The sequence below is a fragment of the Octopus bimaculoides genome, chromosome 2 (assembly GCF_046866305.1).
Source record: "Octopus bimaculoides isolate indiv1 chromosome 2, ASM4686630v1, whole genome shotgun sequence".
Classification (NCBI taxonomy): domain Eukaryota; kingdom Metazoa; phylum Mollusca; class Cephalopoda; order Octopoda; family Octopodidae; genus Octopus; species Octopus bimaculoides.
In genome coordinates this window covers 97991197-98015198 of record NC_142929.1, presented here as the reverse complement: position 1 = coordinate 98015198, position 24002 = coordinate 97991197, and the positions used below count along the sequence as shown (strand labels likewise).

Here is a 24002-nt window from a genome sequence, read left to right as displayed (position 1 = left end):
CTTTCTATTAACCAGTCAACAATGAAGTGAGAAGAAGACTGATTGTCAGGCAAACAAGTAAAATTATATGTTTCATTAATATAATGGCTATACAAAGCTTGAATTCCTAACAATATAATCAATATTGCAGCACTTTAACTGTGATTTCATAGCTATATATCATATATTCTATTAGTTACCCATAAGAAATTGATCATAATTTCTAAAAACAAAAATAAACTTAAGTGAATAGCTGTTAAATTCTTGTCTTACCTTTAATAATTTAACATGCGTTGGGTCATTTGAACGCACATAGAAACTTTTTAGATAGGGCTCAAACATTCCCTGTTGGATAAATATAGACAATAAATTTTTTTAAATAGCATAAATAATATTTTGAATTCTGGGTTTTTAATTATCTTTGTTTTAGAAATGTTTGTTATATTTATTTTCTTATATAGTCACTTTATTCTTCAAAACCACAAAATACAAGTTTCTTCTGAAAGTTCAAAGCCATTTTTAACATTTGCGCAATAAAAATGGGGAAACTTTTTGTCAGCTTATGTGCCTTGCTGAGTGACAAAACACATTGACTAGCTAAAGTAAGATTTGAATTATGAACCATGTATTTAGCAATCCTGCATGTTAAACCCCACAGACCCTATAACAGGAAATAATTCCCTAATAAACAGAAAAATTCCTTAATAGTAACTAATTGTAGTTTAATCCACTTGCATAATCTACAAAATTCATAATAAATAGTGATTTCCTTTAAGTACAAAAAATATTTTCAAGATTTAATTTACAGATAGTTCACCTTATTTTACAATATTTGTTATGATAAACTGCTATTTACTCTAAATTCAATGTTTAAAGAGAAAATCGTTAGGTGAAATAACTTTAATATTTTAACGTGGCACTTTCCCATTTATGCCAATAATACATTTTTTTATTCATTAGGTTAAATTTAAGAAACATGAACTTAATATCTAGAGACCAGTACTGAGGTTTGTTTTTTTTAAGTATGCATTACTTCATTTTTTTATTAAGTATTTGTTTTAACTCAAAATTACATCAAAATCTGTGATTAGCAGTAGTAGCATCACAGACAATAAAACCAACTAATTGAATACAGCACTAATGATGATGTGAAACAGGAGAGTGGATGAAGACTGCACCTAATACAGACAAACACTGCAAGATGAAGTGTTCAGTACAATCCCAGACCAAATTGAAATGGTATGGATCTATGGATTGTCACTGCACATTCATTCAATTTTTAGTCCTATACCATTAGTGTACTCAAAGAGATATCTACTAACAATTACTTCATATTATTAGGCATCAGTTGCAAGTGGTAATGTTACAAATATAACCTAGTGGTTTAAACAACAAAGAAATCCATTTTCTTTATGAACTGTAAAAATATTCAATAGTTGAATAAATGTTTAAGAGAAAAATTAGTGATATTTTTATCAATGTGAATGGAAGAAGAAAATAATATTCTGTTAATTTTTTTACCTTTCTGTATATGGTCATTGTGGCAATGTTGCTTAGCACCACATACTGTACCTCTCTGAAAGTAGAAACATAAAAATGATAAATCAAAGGGATTAGTAACCAAAGAGAATGGCAGAAAGATATCACTAATTTTACAAGTGTTTATTTTTGCTTTGTTTCCTCCCCTGAGACTTCTACTTGGTCAATAAAGAACAAGTTTCAACAAACAAGACAGATGACGTGAGATTAAAACACTACAAAATGAAATACAAATAAATTTAAACTCTGCCATTAGTAGTTTTGTTATTTAGTGCCAGGCTGGCTATGACTGAATAAATCTATAACTGAACATGTTCTATCTGTCTTTTTATTCAGTTGTTGTCTATCTTGGACTATGTTTACTTGCGCATTCTTCCATTATTGTACAACGCTAATGTTTTGAGTAAAATTTGGCTTCTATTTCTAGCATGTCAACCAACCATTTAAAGGCTGCCATTTCGGCTCAACCATAAGGTGTGGTGTAACTCAAGGAAGCATTATTTTGCTCATCCGAATTTACCTTGTTGAAAATATGTGTCACTGCCACAAACACCTAAACTAAGATTTTTATATGCATATGTTATGTTGAAATTTTCAAAAGCCTTCCTGATAGTGAGTAAAAGACTGGCTAAAAGGGAAAAATGTATTGAAAACATTTCTTAGTGTTACACAAGCATTAATGGTTCAGCTGCTCTATTTCAGACAGACTGCTTTCATTTTACCTAAATCAATCTAGGCAAAAACACTGCCCAAGTAAAATAATTAGTATTCACTGTTCTTTAATTATAATACCTTATTTATTTAGCAATTCTGAGTCTTCATCCAGTGATCTATCAGTATTTTAATATAAACTTCAGTGATAGAAACATAAGCAAATTCTTACTTGTGACTCCGCAAAAGTCGAATCAATGCCTTGCCAACAATTCCAACCTCAGCTTTTGGAGCACAGTGGAAATAAAGCTGAGCAACTGACATTACAACCTGTTGAAATATATAAACAGAAGAGATTGCTTGAATAATACTTTCTTTCTTTGGAACAAGAGGGAGGGAATATAGTTAACAACATCCAACAGGAAGCAGTATAGTTACTGGTATGTAATTTATTGATTTCTGGAAACAGAATAATGGCTGTCACCACTCAAGTTTCATGAGAACATGAAACCCCACCAAATCTGGTCTTTAACCCTTTCGTTACTGTATTTGCTTTGAGATGCTCTGTGTTTCTTTCAATTACTTTAAATATAACAAAGAATTTAGTAAAATAACTTAGTTATCATTCAGCTAGTGTTAGGAACATAAATTGTGACTAAGGTTTGGTGGAAGATTTTAATTCAAAATTTATGAAAACAGGACATTTGTACTCAGAGCCAGAGCCGGTTTCAGCCGGGTTGGTAACGAAAGGGTTAATCTTCTGGTGCAGGCATAGCTGCATAGTTGATAATACCATTAGTCTAAACAATGTCAAAACAGACAATGATGAATGTGTGTGTGTGAACACACATACAGAATATAAATACACTAATATAAATACACACACACACATTTATATTTATCAGTATGTATATATGCATCCATATATGCATTTCTTTTACCACAGATTAATATGCTGGAAAGTATATTGAGGTGCGGCTGATGTGTGAGTAAAATTCTTGAAAGTTCAAATGCTTTCCATCATGTTTTTCTGACCTTGTTGACTTCATCTAGAAGTTTGTTGTTGCTGAACACAATCTCGTCCCCTGCTTACCCACCTGTGTAATTATTTTCATTAAAAATTATTTTATACCATTTGCTTATGTCATTTTGTTTTTACTTTATTTGTTATCTTAACTTTTTCTTTGTTTTTTTTTTCATCTTTTCATTATTTTGTTTAAATTTTCAAAAATTTAGATTCAAAAAAATGTCAACTACAATAATTTTGTTGTCATCCTGATCCTCCTGAGATGAAAAAGGTTGCTGTTGCTAGCTGGTGATACAATAAAGATGTGAAAGAAAAGATAAAATACCCATTAAAAGAGTAACCCACCGCAGCATTCCTACTATTGAGCAAGGGCTTAGTTTGCCGTAGCAACAGGCGGTGATCTGAATCCATGCTGTACACTTTCTTCACAGATTTACTATCTTCTTTTTCCTCTTCTTTATCAGAATCATCATAAAAATGCTGTTCAGATTCTTCATTTGTTTCCTGGTCAGACAAGAAAATATTTATTCAAGTAAAATGTAGTTCCTAAACATGATATCTTCTAACAAAGGAATGTTTAATAATTCATTATTACAAAGTAGTGCATTTCTTTAGATAAATATTGATTGAACAGAAGTAAATCTCAGCTGTTCTACCATGGTCGTTGTCAGTGCTGCCGGACTGGCTCCTGTGCAGATGGCACGTAAAAAGCACCGTTTGAACGTGGCCGATGCCAGTACTTCCTGACTGGCCCTTGTGCCGGTAGCACATAAAAGCACCTACTACACTCAGAGTTGTTGGCATTCGGAAGGGCATCCAGCTGTAGAAACAATGCCAGATCAGATTGGAGCCTGGTGCAGCCTTCTAGCTCATCAGCCCTCAGTCAAACCATCCAACACATGCCAGCATGGAAAGCGAACGTTAAACGATAATGATAATGATGATTTTAGTCCAAAATTAACTATTGCAAAACAAGTTAAGTGTTATTAAGAAATAAAGTGTTTCTGTATATTTCAAATTATTTTTTTATTTTTTAGAAATGCATTTACGAATACTCTTATTGTCTTTCTTATTAACAATTTATCAGCTATTTTTATCATACTCTTTACTCTCTTTTACTCGTTTCAGTCTTTTGACTGTGGCCATGCTGGAGCACCGCCTTTAGTCGAGCAAATTGACCCCAGGACTTATTCTTTGTAAGCCTAGTACTTATTCTATCGGTCTCTTTTGCCGAACTGTTAAGTTACGGGTACGTGAACACACCAGCATCGGTTGTCAAGTGATGTTGAGGGGACAAACCCAGACACACAAAGATATACACATACATACATATATATATACATATATACGATGGGCTTCTTTCAGTTTCCGTCTACCAAATCCACTCACAAGGCTTTGGTCGGCCCGAGGCTATAGTAGAAGACACTTGCCCAAGATGCCACGCAGTGGGACTGAACCCGGAACTATGTGGTTGGTAAGCAAGCTACTAACCACACACCCACTCCTACACCTATAAGATTTGCATGAAAGTTCCTGCTTCTTATATTCCATTCCAGAAGTTTACTAAAAATATTTGAACCATTTAGCTAGCTTGATATCAACCTTAATAAAAATAATGAATTTTCAAAGCTATTTTGATTAGAAGCATTTGTTCAGGAGCTAAGATATTACAGCGGTTGCTTAGTATGGAATTAATTGTTATAGCAAACAAGATATTCATACATTATAAAACAGGCACCTACTTCAGTAACACTCAACTTTTCCTCTCAGATATCTGTGTTTAGAATTCTATTTATCTAATTAGCAAGCACAAATAATGAAGGTAATTATAAAATTGTGAAATCTTTATAATAGCCAAAAATAAAATAAACTGAAATGAATTTGATAAAAAAAGAAAAAAAAAAATCATACTTACAGTTTGATTTGGATTAGTAAACTGTGTCCGACAATATCGTGTCAGCATGTTGATGATGACAACCTGGCCCCATTCTTCAACATCTACCAGCAGATTACAAAGTTTTCGATAGTTCTTGTGTATCAAGTCTATCCTTTCTGGGCAAACTTCCTCAAAGGCTTGAATAGCACTTCCAGCAACAAGCTGAAACAATAACATGAAAAAAATTTAATCAATAAACAGTATGATGTCTAAAGTAATATCTTTTTTTTAAAACAATACATGATGTCCTTCATCAATGGAGATGCAAAATTCAGTGAAATAAAATATAGATGCACTCTGCTGGTAAATGAACCAGAAACAATAAAACTTATACTGAATCAGATAAAAGCCAATAACTCACTGTGGTCTTATCAGCCAAGAGTTTCTCAATAACTTCAATCAGTTGGTCTTTCTGTTCTGGATCCAAACTGTTAACAGAGTAGAGGTTGTAATACATAACAGAGAAAAAGTTTAAAGATATTAAAAATTAAGAAGAAATTTCAGTGACTCAGTTAATTAGCATTAACAAGATCATTATTTGTTTATCAATCAGGCTTTTTGTACTTAAAACTTTTATTTCAAATAAAAATGAATAATCTTGCTTACTCACCTGTAGAGTTTAGGAATAGCATGTGCTGCAGTCTTGCGCACATAAGGTGACATATCCATTACAGCCTCTTTAATAGCTAACATCATAATGGGAACAATAACTGTAACACGGATACTAGATAAGACACGTAAAGCACTGGCTCGGATTAGCTGGTTAGGGTCCTGAAATTAAAGAAGCCATCATTAAGCAACCGTAAATCAAATGTTTAGGTAAGGGTTGGTACAATGTTTATTTTAATGTTATTGTTTTTCTTCCCTTCTATGAAGGCTAAAGTCAACAGTACAAAATATCCTACACACTGCCATGTTAAGATACATAAGATACATACTTGTGTGAAGACATTTACTCAACTAAATCATATGCTAACCATCATATTAGCTGTTTTACATTCTATAAGATAGTCAGAAGTGCAGGGACAGTCCTCATAACCTTGCAAACCCTCCCAAGCTGAAAAAGAGTTTATCAACAATGCTAACTTGTTCAAATTCATGAACAAACTTTCACAAATGCACTCAACTACAACCCTTCTGACATGCTATGTCCTCTCTCTGTCTATTCTTTCATTACTACAATGGATCTTGCACCTTTGGACCAGTAAAGCTATGTGCAACTCCAGTTCTTCCCATTGTACCCACTGTTTTACCCTTCAAACACTTCACTCAATCCTGCATCTCTACATCACCCTCTGAAACCCATCCCTATTAAACTGACTCTACAGTCATCAACTTACAGAAATTCATCTTTAAATTAGAAATTACTTTAAAAATGATAAATTCCCTCAACTATCGTGAATGTTACGTTCAAAAACACCCCATGATAGGTGAAAATCCACAAAGTAGAAACAGTACTGTACTGTGTATATCGTTTTTATTATTTTTTATAATTTGCACATATTTATTTTATTATAAATGCAAAGCAACATCACAGAGGAATCATAAGCTTAATAAACCGCGATAAGTGAACCACAAAATGGCAAGGGATTACTGTAATTCAAAAAACTATAAACTGTAAAATATACTTCAGGTAAGCTAAATTTATAAATTACATCCACCCAACTAACTCATTTCTTCACCCAATCACACACTGTTGTCTCATCAACCAGATTCTATACTTAACTTTCTCCAATCATTCTTTCTAGAAATTCATCCCTCTGGAATACTGCAATCCCAATCAATGATCCTTCAAGCAACCAATAATTTAAACTGAAAATTTGCTACACTAACTTCACTCAGTAACACTTCCTTCTTGTCTTGAAAATCACTGAAAGGCTATGGGCATTGACTCTATACTAATGACAACAAAATTCAATTTTTACCTTCAGGGCTCTTTGGAACGTACTTATTGACAACAATGCCAGATCTTGTTGTTCTTCTGCATAACGGGTTAAATACACATAGACAAGTTTCTTCACCTTGAGAAAAAAAAAACATATTTATGAACAAAATTTAGTATGATTTATTTGAAGAAATATCTATTTTCATTTGTAACTTCTGTTTTTTACTTTTTCAAAGCATACATGAGAACAGGAATCCCTCACTTTATGGAAGTAATGCATTCATAAAATTAATTTTCCCATTGATTTTCATATTATCAAGTGATATTGTGTTCCTACAGATATTCAAAAAAAAAAGCACAAGAAAACGACAAAGAACAAGCAACACAAACACCTTTATAACAAATATAATTATTTCTAAACATACACAATACAATATAGATACATAAAAACACAAAAACATTTCAAGAGGAATAAATTAGGGAAACAATAAGAATTATAATATCGTAAGATTATGTTCTTACCACAAAAGATGTGAGGGGTGGTGCTGGAATAAGTGTTACTAGAAGGATGAGGGAAATATTTACCATCTTATTGTTCATTATCATGAATATTAGCTTGAGGGGTGAAAATCTTGCCCAAGGTTGTTTGTTGTTTATGGCACATCATCTCTTTTGCACAACTCAGCATAGGAACTGAGGTCATTGTAAACCCTTGTAATTTTTATGTTATATTCATGATTAGGGTCATTATCAACAAAAACCTGCAGAACTTCTATAAGTACCAGCCCTTTGTCAATTTTAGTAGTCAATTTAAGTGGTGTAGGAAGAACTTCCATTGTCCCATTTGTATTCTCAGCTTGTTCTTTTTCTAACAGCATCAGCTCCTCATTAACTCAACTTTCTCTCTCGGACTCTAGCAACTCAATCACATCATCATCTAGGACTTCTTCAAATCTTACATCCTTTGCAAGACTTTAATGTAAAATTCTTGCTTGAATAAAACTTGTAATGTCATGAATACAGTCTGGCCATATATTTTTCCAAACACTATTCAAAATTGAAGGTTTCACTTCATCCTATGACTCACCTATATTATCCACAGAATCCATTATCTTGAATTTCTTTTATAAATCTGACTATCAATTGTTTTCTTAAGTTGTTTGCCTTCAAGTTAGCTATCACACTTTGATCCATAGGCTGGAACAAAGAAGTTGTATTCTGATAACATTCTCATGTTATCAGAAAGGTTGACTAAGTTTGCTGGGTGGCTTGGTGCATTGTCTAAAAGAAGCAATGTTTTGTTGGAAATATTATGTCTGGCACCATACCTTTCTACTGAAGGACAAAAAAAAAATAAAGGTTTGCAAATCACTCTTTGAAAAGGCTCTTAGTCATCCATGCCTCTTTATTTGAATGCCAAATCAGAGGTAGATTAAACTTTGTGTAACCCTTAAAACCCCTTAGATTTTCAGAATGATACACATGTAAGGGCTTTGACTTAATATCACCTGTGGCATTTTTTTTTCAAAAGAATATTTCAGATGATTTTTAGAAGCTTTAAATCTTGATGGTGATTACTCTTCTCAAGAAATAAAAGATTTAGCAAGCATACTCTTCAACAAAAGTGCAGTCTCATCAACATTTCCCAAGTTAATTAGTAGCTGTCTCTGTATCAGCACTTGCAGTTTCAACAGTCATTTTTGTATTGTGCAAATTTATGCACTTCTTAAACCTTTCAAACCAGTCTTCACAAGCCAAATAGGATTTTTCATTATAAGTTTCACCTTCGTTTTTTGGCAAATCATCATATAAACTTTTGGCTCTTTTTTTTTTTTTTAATTACCATCATATTTATTGGTACATTATGTCAATTCTGACCCTTGATCCATACACTCAAGAATTGTTCTATTTTAAGCATTACATTAGAACTATGAAAAGATAAGGTCCAGACAGTTAAAGTAGCTTCCTGAACACTTGGCAGAATTTTCTCTCGTCATGTATTGTTCCTACTGTAGTTGTTGGCACTCTGTCGCTTACAATGTCGAGGGTTCCAGTTGATCCGATCAACGGAACAGCTTGCTCGTGAAATTAACATGCAAGTGGCTGAGCACTCCACAGACACGTGTACCCTTAACGTAGTTCTCGGGGATATTCAGTGTGATACAGTGTGACAAGGTTGACCCTTTGAATTATAGACACAACAGAAACAGGAAGAAAGAGTGAGAGAAAGTTGTGGTGAACGGGTACAGCAGGGTTTGCCACTATCCCCTGCCAGAGCCTCGTAGAGCTTTAGGTGTTTTCGCTCAATAAACACTGGGAATCGAAACCGCGATCCTACGACCATGAGTCCACTGCCCTAACCACTGGGCCATTGCGCCTCCACCCTACTGTAGACATCGTAAGATTTAAGTTTTACTTCTGCATCAAGTAACTTTAAAAAAAAAAAAAAATATCTAAAGTAATCCCCTCCCTTCTCATAAACTAATGAAAAAACAGTATGTTTATTAGCTCTGTTTTCTATATTGGCAATAATACCCTTAGTTGTATAAACCAGTTACAAATATTTATATATACTCTTTACTCTTTTACTTGTTTCAGTCATTTGACTGCAGCCATGCTGGAGCACCGCCTTTAGTCGAGCAAATCGACCCCAGGACTTATTCTTTGGAAGCCTAGTACTTATTCTATCGGACTCTTTTGCCGAACCGCTAAGTTACGGGGACGTAAACAACACCAGCATCGGTTGTCAAGCGATGTTGGGGGGACAAACACAGACACACAAACATATACACACACATACATATATATATATATATATATATATATATACGACGGGCTTCTTTCAGTTTCCATCTACCAAATCCACTCACAAGGCTTTGGTCAGCCCGAGGCTATAGTAAAAGACACTTGCCCAAGGTGCCATGCAGTGGGACTGAACCCAGAACCTTGTGGTTGGTCCCACTCCCGCGCCTATATATATATATCTCTTCAAATCTCGAAGAGTATCTCTTTCCACACTGCTAACTATTGTAACATTAGAACAAAATTTTATTTATTTATTCATTCATTTTTACTCATTTGACTCTTCTGATGAAAAAGATAAAAATGTCATGCATACCATAGAAATTCATCGTCACTCAATTGTCACTGATACCATGTGACAACTGCTTCCTCGCCTAAACATATCATGCCAGATGTGAAGATGTAGAAGAATAAGCACATGAAGCTAGTAATTAATTAGCAAAGTGTAAACTGCTGTCATGTGCTATGATTATAAATATAGTCTGAAGCTTTCTGCAAGTTTTTCATTGTATGAAAATTACACAAAGATTTCAGCTTGTTTTAATGTACAAGCTATTTATTTTTTGAAGGGATACTCTCACTCCTACCCCACCCCACCCCCAAACCCACAAATATTTTCTATTATTTGGTTGAGCCTATTTGGTAATTAAGCTTCTCCCCCTCCTCTCTCAATTTACATAGTGCTATGGATACAATGTCATTTTTAGGCTACCACTATAAAAAAAACTCTTTAGCCTCATTTACCTACAGAACAAAGCAACCTTTGTACCCAGCAGACTTATTCTGCCACTGCGAACTTCTTGATAGCTAAATCCAATCCACAAATAGAAAACTTGACAAAATAGAACATAAGAGCAAGATATGGACTCTGCAAGCTCCATTGGATGTTATCCATCTAAGAAGAAATAACTTCAGCTATGAACTATGACATGATAGAAGGGACTCTCTCTCTCTCTCTCTCTCTAGTACTGTAAGACATACACAATCACAAGGTTGACTGGTTTTTCTCTGTTGCTATATGTGCACAATAACATAAATTGTGACAGCCCATCTAACCCAAGCCAGCATAGAAAAACAAATGCAACATGATGATGATGGTGTGAGTGTGTGTGTGTGTAATTGTTTGTGAGTAAGTAGGATTAGTTTAAACATAATTAAGGATTTTGCACAATCAACTTCACAACTGGCCATAGCTGTCAAATTATAACAGACACTACATATTTCTAACATAGATACATACTGAGCACTTTTGCGTTATTGTATGAAAAACTAATAAAAGTAATATTATATATAATACTAATAATTTGCAAATTCTTATTATATATTGTAGACAATGTATTTAGAAATAATCTCCAACATACTTTTCAGAGAAAAAGCAATGTAAAGCTTTTTAAATTACAGTTACTGGACTAAGAGTAGAACTTGGAGAATGACTGGAAGTCAGTCAAAAATGTAAAAGTTTAAATCATTTGAAGTAATTATAGGTGTGTGTGCATGTGTAGTGCATATATGCGCACATAGATGGGTGGCTGATATTACATAACTGACAGTGGAGGATGGATTTATGCTTGGCATGGGACTAGTAGCATGGGACTTAGCACAGGACTGAAGCACAATTTAGTTCTCAAGGTGAAAGGCAACCTTCACAGCCAGTCTTAGCTAAATGAAGAATGTGTGATCATCATCATTTAACACCCAGCTTCCATGCTGGCATGGGCTGGATAGTTTAAAAGGACCTGATGAGTCAGAGGACTGTATCATGCTCCAATGTCTAGTTTTGCATGCTTTCTACAGCTGAATGTCCTTTCCTAATGCCAACCATTTTACAGAGTACCAGGAGCATTTTTCATGGCACCAACACTAGTGATGATCCCCTTGTAATTTCCTTCTTATGTTTTATTTCTCATTCTAAAAATAAATTTCCAAATTAATTGCCATCAATTTTTTTTCCTTCTTCACAAATAATCTTTTCCAAAAATCCTTCTACTATTAAGAGTTATGATTGTCTTGGAAGCAACAGAAGATGTAATTTTACTATTTCATATATGTTTATTTATAAGCATAAATGAAATAATTTAAGCAAGCCTGTTGTTATTAACTAATCACCTATAAAGTAGAAGTGGAAACTCTAGTCATTTAGGTAAGCTGAAGTAAACTGATTTATACTGAAATGCAAGTCAGTGACTAAATTATTTTGACTGGGGGTACAACATACAGTCAATTGTTGAGCAATTTAACTGCATAGCCATTATACAATAATTGACAATTAATCCAAAGTAATCACTGAACTGTAGTTAATAGGTGAACTAAAATAACTAGAGCTAAATCTTTTGACTTTTCTTTATCTTCATCTTAAAAGATGTGGTTAGTTAGAAAAACATGTAGGTTCTAGATTGCTAAAATTTGAACGAAAATGTTTAGAGAAAGGTTTTTAATCCTAACTTGCAGTGATGGTGGTGGGTGGGTGTACCAGAATATTGATACTAGAAAAGTTAAAAGTTAGAATGAGAACACATGGGAAAAATATTCCAAAGGAGTTCCTTATAATAAAATATTGTAAACCAATATGGAATCCTCTACATTAGGCATGGGCAACCTTTTTCAAGAAGTAGGCTGCATGAGAAATGGCTCATCACCAGGCAAACCACACTACTAAATAAATTCATGGTAATTTTTCATTAGCTCTGGCATTCAGAAAGTCCTGTTGGCTGCACTTTACTTATGACTGCTCTACATAGCTAATTGACCCACTAGAAATAGTAGTTGAATCTCCATCACATAACACTGCTCTCTTTTAAAAAAAAAAAGAAGGGCATGTTGAATAATGTAGTCATCATCATCATCGTTTAACGTCTGCTTTCCATGCTAGCATGGGTTGGACGATTTGACTGAGGACTGGTGCAACCGGATGGCTACACCAGGCTCCAATCTAGTTTGGCAGAGTTTCTACAGCTGGATGCCCTTCCTAACGCCAACCACTCAGAGAGTGTAGTGGGTGCTTTTACGTGTCACCCGCACGAAAACGGCCACGCTCGAAATGGTGTCTTTTATGTGCCACCCGCACAAGAGCCAGTCCAGGGGCACTGGCAACGATCTCGCTCGTAGTGTGAGATAAAAAAAAAATTTTAAGGGATGGTCATGGCTAAAAGCTTTTGTTCATACATCAGCTCAATCAGAGCTGATCAGGAGCTAAACAACAATAAAAGGATAGCATATAATGCCTGGTAAAGTATCTCAAGAGAAAGAATACAAGGCATTAAAAGTAAAGAATTTGGTATAATATATACATTCTACTTTATGTAAGGATGCTGCTTACAGATTCTAGAAAAGATGAAAGGAAAATATGAAATATTTCAAATTCATCATCATTTGTCACTGGTTGTGGGCTGCATCATCTAGCACACAGAACAGCAAAAAAAAAAAACAAAAAAAAAAAAAACAGTCCAACTTTGTTGATGTATCTGTTTTACACAATGGACAGAGTATTTCACTGTACTAATAACACTAGTAAGGTTCTCCCATGCATGAGAACTTAAGAGGCTTATTCAAAGTTGTATGCCTTAGCAAGTAGTGAAATGTGAACTCTGCACCATGCAGAGTCCACATTTCACTTACATGTTCCATTTTTGTCAATAGTATGTTTAAGAATTACATGTTATTCTTTTAATAGCAAACTGTCAGAATTCAATTTTCTTTAAAATATTATACAAAAAAATTTTACAAAACTTTGTGATACAGTCTACTATTTTCTGGTGTTGATATAAAGTAAGTATTGAATGGTAATTTAAATAAATATTCATCAATTTAATGTTAATTCCAAGGACAGTTTATTATATACACACATTTATAAAAAACATATATGTTCTTTTTAACTCACCTCAAGATTTTTTGACACCACATTTTTGACAACAGCTGGGAACAAATCTGAAGCATCTTTTCCTTTGGCAACCATCTGAAATAAAATGGATTTACCTCAATACAATGATCAACTGTGTAATATATATCCTGAGATATGGTATGAGCAGATAAAGTAAGAGTGTCAGAATACTGATTTTATACTAAGTGTTGACAATATAGCTGATCATCTGAGTCAACATAAACTTCCATCAGTTACAACTAGGTTTTTGTTTTCTTTCTCCAATTAAGAGGTAAATTAACTTATTTCATTGTTTAACCTTTCATCTCAGTAATTAATAAGAGCCCCCAAAAATAGCTACACTTTATTGGCTATGACTCACTTCTACAAAAATTAACCTTATGCAGAGAAAATGAAACTAATATTAAAGCAGCAACAATAGCACATGTAATGTAGAAATATTTTTAACATCTACAGAATTACAACCAAAGATTGCTATTTATTATTAGTACTATTGCAAAACTGACCACTGGGTCTTTGGATTCCAATGTACCACATCTCTAGTATCTAATATGCATTAATTCCACTTCAACCCCCAGTTCTAATTATAGATAAGTCTTGCAGAGTGGAAAAAAAAACTTACTTTTTATGCCAGAAAATAAAGAAGTTATGCAAATGAGAGTTATCAAATGCCTAAACTGACCAAATCAATGATTTCACAAATATAATTATTTCTAAACTTCTCTTAGCCTTTATTTTCCCACATTGTATTACATTAAATTTTGTTGGCACTCCGTCGCTTATGACGTCAAGGGTTCCAGTTGATCCAATCAACGGAACAGCCTGCTCGTGAAATTAACGTGCAAGTGGCTGAGCACTCCACAGACATGTGTACCCTTACCGTAGTTCTCGGGGATATTCAGCATGACACAGTGTGACAAGGCTGACCCTTTAAATTACAGGTACAACAGAAACGGGAAGTAAAAGTGAGAGAAAGTTGTGGTGAAAGAGTACAGCAGGGTTCGCCACCATCCCCTGCCGGAGCCTCGTGGAGCTTCAGGTGTTTTCACTCAATAAGCACTCACAACGCACAGTCTGGGAATCGAAACCGCGATCCTATGACCACGAGTCCGCTGCCCTAACCACTGAGCCATTGCGCCTCCACATTACATTAAATATATAAACTAGGTCAAACAATGCCAGTATGGGGAAGTAATTTTCCCTTTTAGAGAAAATAAATGAAGTAAAGATAAAATCAATGACACAGCTATAGATAAAATAAATAACTGCAACTCTTATCTATGAAGACTTCTCATTTTACAAGAGAGTACATAGATTTAATGATAAGAATAAACTAGTTATCCCATAATATCCTCACTAACATGGTCTTGAGAGTTTGAAATGACCTTCTCACTTCATGATTGAATTAATCTCAGGCAGATCATGTGTAAGCATTATTCTGAAGCAGAATAAGTATATTATGGAGAAAGCACAGAACACTGTGCAGTATTTAGTAGATTCTTTACATTCTGCATTCAAATCTTATTGGAGCCAACTTTGCCTTTTGCTCCTAAAGATTGATAAGATATGTACAATCACTAACATACAGTCAATTTAATCAACACTCCTGCAGAAATTTGTGGCTTTGTTCCTATGTAAGAAATCCTTAATTACTCTTTTCTCCTTTACTTGTTTCAGTCACTTAACTGCAGCCATGCTGGAGCTCCACCTTTAGTTGAACAAATCAACCCCAGGACTTATTCTTTGTAAGCCCAGTACTTATTCTATCAGTCTCTTTGCCAAACCGCTAAGTTACGGGGACATAAACATGCCAACATCAGTTGTCAGGAGATGATGGGTGGGGGGGACAAACACAGACACGCAAATACAGACATACACACACTATAACTTATCAAAGGTGCCTGTATAGTACACAGAATTATGTACAAATGTCAGGAAAGTGAACAGTATATGAATCATGATATACATGTATGCATGCGTATGGAGTGGGGGATATCAGGTGTAGTGTTGGCGAATTTCAGGAAGCATGAAGGTTTTAAAGGATGCAATGTCTCGGCAGCTTGATGCAGGTAGTTTGTTCCATGCTTCAGAGTGTGAAAATCTGTTTCCAAAAGTCATAGGAGCTGTGCTGTTTTCTGACTTTGTAGGCATGCCCATGTGTGTCAAACACATGGAATTCAAAAAGGTGCTCAAGGTTGTTGTTGGCACAATGGTTAATAATTTTGTGGGTGTTTACCAAGTCAGTTGTCAGATGTCGGAGCTGCAATATATCCATACCCAGGGAAGCAAGGTATTCAGGGTAAGGTAGATGCCTGATGAAGGGAATTCACTTGGTTGCACGTCTCTGAACAGTTTCCAGGTCAATGTTCTGAGCAAAATAGGGGTTCCAGACTGGTGATGCAAATACCAAATGTAGCTGCACCATAGCCACATACAGCCTCAAATAGATAATTAGAGAGCAGTTGACAAAGGTCTTGCTGAATGATGCCAAGACACCCTTGGCCTTCTTGACAATTTTAGAGATGTGCTTTGTCTGGCGCAAATCGCTGCTGACTGTAATGCACAGCTCAAGTTCACAAGACTTCTTGATATTAGTGTTGTGGAGGCAGTATGTGGACACTGGTTTTTTCCTCCCAAAATGCATGGTGGTACGCTTGTCCACAGACAGCTTGAGTTGCTAGTTTGTGATCCATTGCTGCATTGTGTCCAGGTCCGATTGCAGGTAAGATCTATAGTGTTCAGGATTTGTCCTTTTTATCTCAAGGTACAGCTTGATGTCATCTGCATATTTCAGCACTATGGCATTCTTTAAGTTGGCATCTATGTCATTAATGTATGCAACAAACAAAAGGGGACCAAAAAGAGATCCCTGCAGAATACCAGATGACATAAGATGAAGAATGCTGTCCTAGAACCATGACTACCACTTTTTGGCAGAGAATGAAGGACTCCAATCAGTTAAAGATTCTGCTAATTTATCACTCTTAATTCATTAAGAGTTGAGTGATGTGTCTCATTATAATAATTACGCCTTGGTAATGGAACTGATCTAATTAACACATTAAAGCAGTGAAAGATGTCAATAAATTTCTGTTACAATAGGACAATAATAACAGATCCTACAAAAATGTGACCACAACATGTAATATTGTAATAAGTAATCAAAATATGAAATTTACTGAAAAAAAAAAAAGAAAAGCAAAAGAAAGTAAGAAATATATATACAGTTCTTTTTTTCCCTGCAACTTGTATTTATCATGCAGAATGAGTTTTTGACTTTTGATTCTAAATTCAGTTAATTTATTGTCTTGAAAATATTGTACTAAAATAAATATTTACTATTTGATGGTAACAGACTTTTTAAGAGCTATGGCTAGCTGAGATACGAAGGTTCTTTTCCAAAGGCAATAATAATATATTGTGTATATTCCCAGTAAGCATTTCATACTAAATATAATGGTGAACAAAGAGACAGAAAGCCATTTAATTTTGATGAATCACTGTAGCGTATTTTGTTAAACACAAAATAGCCTGGTCACTTGAGCACTTGTATTAATTAGCCAACCAATCCTAAACAGTCTTTTAAAATGAATGATATAGAAAGATATGACAGCTAAAATTACAGTTCTGATAAGTTTAAAGGCAAAAAAATCTCTTCATCATACCCCTATAATACGCTTCATTGCCTCCAACTTCAGGTTATCTTTGTTGCCATCCAGCATAGCTTTGAGATCTTCATGTCTGGAATAAGAGAGTTGAAAGCAATACGTTTTCAAATCAGTGAATCAAGAATGCATTTCTTTCATAAATGAGTAGCTGTGTACATGTCTGTCTGTGTGCATAAACACACATGCATGCTGCATATACACACACATACAAATATATAAGAGTTAATTTTCAAAATGAAATAGTGATACTACAGATTAGAAAATGACAAGGTGATAGATCAAGGTTGATCTGCACAAGTTGGTATATATTTATTATGAGTTAATGTTGTTTTGCTACAGGTCAGCCCTGACAAAGCAGACCTGTGATCAAATGCATTCAAGAAGTGACCGTTTGTTTTTCTTTTATTTCTAAGACTATATTGTCTAATGTGGTTTTAGATGTAAGTTCTGCTGATAAGTGTGGCCTTTGTTCTGTAGGTAGTTTTTTTGAAGTAGTAGCATGAAATGTGGTATCTATGACACTGATGGTGTGGGACAGAAACGTAGTTGTCAAAAAACTCTAAAGGTGTGATTTAAGGGTTGGCTAGCAGGTCGAGGCTCCTTTATTGGTTTATAACCATGAATTGCAAATTGTGGGTTAGAAATTACTTTATTCAGTTGATTGAGCTAATCTAACTGTATACTGGTATTGGCTTTATTAATTTTAGTCGAATAAGAGATAGGGATAGTCAAACCTGGTTAAATCTGAATTGTGTATTCTAAAACACAGAACTAACTGCCACTAGAATATCTAGCCCTTGCACGATTATTTGTGACAATTTTACCTCTTTGGAAGATTATATAAAGTCAAGAAATAATGATTCTCTTTGATTATAAACTTAACTCTCCTGGCTTCCTGCTACTTCTACCCAGGTTCATCTATTTCATCACATACTTTTTTGCCATCTACATTTCACACTGATCATTATCTCAAAATCTTTACTTCCTAAATGTCAATCCTCAGGATTTCCCTCCTTGCATATGCTTTATCTACAGACGTCACTTTACAGATGTTCAAACTGAGTACTGAACATATCAATCTCACCAGCTCCTGGGGAACTGCAATGGTCACAGACACTGCTCTTATCAACTGACTAAACAAAAACAAAAAAAAATCCAAACTAATTATAGAAAAAGAGACTGTAAGTTAAATGGATTGCAAGACATTATTGTGTGCCTTAAGCAAACTTCACTCTGCTGCAAGTACTCAGATCAGTTTCCTGGAAGGGTATTATTGTAACCTCATGATTCCTTGAGGCTCTCACACTTTCCTCATATTGATGCTACCTGTGCAGAAACTGAATCTTTTATAATCTTCAAATCTCTACATCAACTAGTTTCATCACCTACTTGCATCTATAGTCAACACACAGACACACCAAACATCCTGGATTTCTTTCTCACCTCTAAACCCAACCTCTACCAAACCATCACTATCTTTGCACCTATCAGGTCACCCAACTTATTATCAAGACTACTCAACACACATACATAAAGCACCTTGCTACAACTCAGACACTATAATACTTCAAGTCAGTTGACTGTTTAGAACTTTGCTAGTCCTATGCTAACTACCCTGGCAGCACCTTTGACCCATCAGAAACAGCCTTTTAGTCATGAATTATTCACAGTCCCAAGTTCCTCATATTGTCCACTAATAACTGCATTGCAATACTTCAGGCAAAAATACAACCTAGAATACTTGGAGGAAAATCTACTGTCACCTGAATGGCTTTTACTCAGCATTGCAACTTGTGCATGCCCATCAACTGAACCATGAAGGATGCCATTGTGCATTGCACAACTGGCAACATACCCCTTCCTATAGTGCAGTGAACCCTCTTCATCCATCACAAATCTCTACCCACTTTGCAGAATCCTCATTTCCAGCAGATGAGAGTTGGCTGAAAAGTTCACAGGCTGACCAAGATACTCCCATGGATTGTAACCAAATGAGGCTTATTTTTCAACATAATCCCCCTTGCAGACTACACACTTCTTCCATCAGTGTTGCAATGCTTGGATTCCACTGGTGAAGAAGCTTTCATCCCGTTTGTTATAAAAAGTTATCCAGAACAGACATGATGTCATCATCACTGCAATACTGGTTCACAATCAAGTGTTTGTTTTTTTTATATTGGGGAATAGTTAATAGTCAGATGGGGCCTAATCAGAAGATTAGGAAGGGTGATCAACCAGTTCAAAGCTACAGTCACACACTGCAGCCAAACTAAGGACTTGTGTGCTGGTGCACTGTCCTGATGAAACAAGGCCCTTTTTGTCAGTTTTCCTAAGCGTCTGTTCCTGATAATCCTTCATAACTGCTTCAACAAGTTAGTACAGTACTCTCAATTGATGGTGTGGCCCTTTTGAAGATGGTCAATAAACACTATTTTTTTTGCATCCCAAAAACTGAGGTCATCACCTTCCCTGCAGATGAAACAACCTTGGCCTTCTTTGAAGTAGGTATGGATTGTCTCTTTGTCTCTGGCTCAAAGTGATGAAGCCAACACTCATTCTGAGTTGGGAAAAGTTTAAAGAAACCAACTAAATATACATGAAATAATGTCAGATTTTCCCATGATGTGATAACCCTGGTGTGCTTTTGATCAGGTGTCAGAAGACATGGCACCTACCAAGCACAAACCTTCATCATGCCAAGTTCATCAACTCTCAACTCTCCCACAGGACATGCTAATAGCATTGGCTATTTGATTTATAGTCAATCACCTGTCAGCCATTACCGTGTGATGAACACAATGTTTTCCTCAGAAGTGGTAGTTGCAGGAGTCCAGACTTTGTGTCATCTCCAAGACTCTCCCTTCACTTCCTAAATTCAGTTGCTCACTTTTGCACTGTTGATAAATCTGGTGCATTATCCACTAATGTAGCAACCATGTTAACATGAATGCCTTTGTGGGCAAAACCCTATTTCTGCAGGTACTTGATAACACCACGATGCCAAATTTTGTCCATTTTCAAGAGAAGTTGCTACTAGTTACTTAAGAAGTTTTCTTTGAAGAGTCAAATGTCAGTTTATCTGGAGAGAAATAATGCAGTTTTTCATAAGAGTTAAAATTAATGCATGCAACATATCACAGCTCTAGCATCACTCCTTCATAATCAGCCTATTAACTTTTCAGCCCAGCCTCATATCTCAACCAAAACAATTTTGTAAGCAGCATCTCCACAGTGCAGTTTCAATCCCCAGTTCAATTTTCATTTCATTTACACACAATTTTCTTTCCCATTGCTGAAATTTAGATCTCCACTACCTCATCAAAGGAGTATATCACACAGTTTATTATTTCCTTTATGAACTGTAGATTATAAACATAAGAGAAACATTTGAACCTAAGTGCAAACTATGTCGCAGGGTATGAGTATATCTATTCAATAAATGATAAACAAACCTAAGTTGCAACGTTATTAGGATTCGCCAGTCCTAATAGAGAAAATGATGAAAAGCATACGAGCTGCGACCATCTTGTGTTTTCATATATATCTACAGCTACATTATCCAATCTGTACTTATAGGGAAGGAGGTTAATATTAGTTTCTTACGTAAATTCAAGGGCTGAGATATTGTGTGACAGTCAAGGTTACCCCAATATTAACTATCTAAGACATCTCAACCAGAAATCAAAATTAGGCTACAAATTTGGACTGTCAGCAAATTACCATTACTCCACTGGTGCTAGGTATTAGTTTTTATACAAGAACACGGTGTCAGATTCATCACTTGAAGGAAATGGGAGCAATCTTTGAAGGGTGTTAGGAGGCATAACTAGTTTCAACCCAGAATCGAAACTGAATCGAAATATTCGGTTCGGGGGGGGGGGGGGGGGTTTACAGATTACAAACAAATGGAGGGGATAGTTAAAACGTGAAATAGAAAGAAGGTGAGTAAAAGAGTTGAGAAGAAAGAGATATGGGACGATGTAAGAGCTACTTAGACAGGAGTGATTCAGTCATAACTGTTTATGTGATGTATATGTTGAGAATTAGATCTGTATGTGTACAACATATGCACACATAAATTGCATTATTGTTGTTGTAGTTTACGCATCAATTAAATATTTCATTTCTTTATAATAACTCAAGCATATGTAAAAATAGAGGCACTGTTAGGTGATCGCAAAGTATTGCCAGGAAATTAGTAACATATATAGTTAATACACTGATAACAGCTGATACCCATTTAATTCGACCCTAATCGAGAAAAAAAACATTGCCAATCAAATCGATTTCTATTGATTGAACGAATACTGTTGGTTATAATGCCACAATATGTTTCCCCAATTTAAGAAATAAACCGGACTAATATCAATTCAACAAAGTTTTTTTCTTCTTTTTTTATAGTCATTCCAAAGAACTAATTTCAATACATATGGCTATTAGGGAAACTAGTGGAATGTAAAGCCTTTAAGCTGAGGACAATTTGGTTTCGATTCCCAACTGTAGCCATTTCACTTCCATCCTTAATCACTTTGAAAAAGGTATAGGCGTCATTTTCCCATTTCTTTGCAATCTGATATCATGTTCCTGTATAGGAAATCAATAAAGTCACAATTCATGATATTTAGTGACACCAATAGTTTAGATTTGGAGAGAGAGATACGGTTACAGCTTGGAATATTTAAACATTATGTTTAATTTTTTCTTCGGTTCATTTAAAACTGGAGATGTCAGTTTTATAGGTTTGTGTCATAAAATCAATTTTATGACACAAAAATACTGTGGAATTATGTCTTGTGAACTCAAAGAAGAAAAATGTTCTCTTAAAAATTTTTTTTTTAATTATGAGGGGGGGGGGAATACGGATATACACACGGAAAAATGTTGACAGTGACTTCGAAGGCTTTGCTCCGTTACCTTCGTTAGACTGGCGAAAAGTCGAAACTTGAAAGTCACTGTGAACCTTTTCCCTGTAAAAATAAATGTGTAACCCTTTAATTAATGTTTTAATTTTTTATATGTTACTATACATAAAAAAGAAACACCCATCCTCTCTCTCTCTCTCTCTCTCTCTCTCTCTCTCTCTCTCTCTCTCTCTCTCTCTCTCTCTATATATATATATATATATATATATATATATATATATATATATATATATATATATATATATATATACACACACTAAGTACTATTGAAATTCATTGTTTACAGTTTAGCAGACTTCTAAAGCCATCAGGTGGCAAAAAGGATACAGAACAGGCTTTATGGGGATAATACTTCATAACTTCCATATCTACTTCGGGTATCATTATATTGGAAGCTAACACAAACATTGTTCATGCGATTTTCATAACAAAATTTATTTTCTTATCCAACTTATTAAATTAAGCTTACAGCCATAAGAATAAGGAACATCAGTTCTGGCCGACCCTCCCATTTTTTTCCCTTGTCACCACGACAAAACATGGCACCTTATAATCGAGTAAAATGTAAAAGAATGATATCAAATTATGGTATATAATACTTAAAAAAAACTTACTTTTTAAAATCGTTCGTAAAGAATCCACTACTGGCAGGATCATTAGCTATGTCAGCTTCGCCACTGCCGGTCGAGGATGGAGGTTTATCATTTCCATATGACATGTGTAGTCCGTTGCCAGCCATATTCTGTCTCCTATTAAGAAAATACTTTCACCCCGTGTAAAGAGAATACGTTCACTTGTGCAGCTTTCTTCGATTGATGAAGTCTCACCTCATCTCTCAAACGTCTCTTCTACTGCTTCTCTTTTACGCTCAAATATCCAAGCTGCTACTTCTATTTTGCTTCGAGCGACTCTCCTATTATTTTCCTAACCGAGAAGATGGCAGATACCGGAAGTTATCGGCCACATTTCTTGTTTTCTCTTCAACACTTTCCGACATCTGTTCAGTGTTCAGCAAGTCTTATCATTATACAACGTTTGTTTGTTGATTCTCCTTCTCATCTCAGAACTAGAAGGAAGAAATTTAAAATACAATGTAATTAGCCAAACATTAACTCAGTCGCTTTCAGAAAACAGCGATTTTTCGAAGTGGTTGTGACGTATTGAAGTGACAGTGGTAGAGAGGATATTGGCACGACATGCCAACGTATATGAGATTTAATGAGAAAAACGTTATCCCACCGTCATCGTGTTGTTAAACTACAGTCAAGGCAAACAGTAAGAAGGGAGAGATGGAAGGAATTGACAGTTCAAAATAAAAAAAGCTAAAGACAGTTTATCATAGATGCTAGTTATTTATTATTAGCTGACGAATTTATAATTTCTTGTCGAGAGTATATTGAGACCCATCTCCCGTATACATATGCATATATATATATATATATATATATAACCGTCCAAGAATCAGGAAAATACAGATATATATACACACACACACACACACACACACACACACACACATATATATATATATATATATATATATACTCATACATAGATACACACACACATACATATATGAATATATATATATATATATATATATATATATATATATATATATACTCATATACATAGATACACACATACATATATGAATATATATATATACTCATATACATACACACACACACACACATATATATATATATATATATA

General features: G+C 34.8%; 1 protein-coding gene across 2 annotated transcripts in view; it reads right to left on the bottom strand.

The window, feature by feature from the left end:
* LOC106869107 (AP-3 complex subunit beta-2) overlaps positions 1 to 23726 on the bottom strand; it is a 56538-nt gene extending 32812 nt beyond the window's left edge. The window contains exons 1-11 of one of the 2 annotated variants that reach the window (XM_014914648.3): positions 22901 to 23726; positions 17362 to 17437; positions 13697 to 13771; positions 7058 to 7153; positions 5743 to 5903; positions 5494 to 5560; positions 5112 to 5294; positions 3542 to 3700; positions 2402 to 2499; positions 1501 to 1555; positions 253 to 324 (exon numbers count right to left, since the gene is read on the bottom strand). In XM_014914648.3, the coding sequence (XP_014770134.1) occupies positions 253 to 324; positions 1501 to 1555; positions 2402 to 2499; positions 3542 to 3700; positions 5112 to 5294; positions 5494 to 5560; positions 5743 to 5903; positions 7058 to 7153; positions 13697 to 13771; positions 17362 to 17437; positions 22901 to 23025 (1167 nt within the window). In that variant the 5' untranslated portion in view covers positions 23026 to 23726. The remainder of the gene's footprint in view (positions 1 to 252; positions 325 to 1500; positions 1556 to 2401; positions 2500 to 3541; positions 3701 to 5111; positions 5295 to 5493; positions 5561 to 5742; positions 5904 to 7057; positions 7154 to 13696; positions 13772 to 17361; positions 17438 to 22900) is intronic. The other variant, XM_014914647.3, reaches the window with a different exon arrangement.
* Between the last annotated feature and the right edge of the window lie 276 nt (positions 23727 to 24002).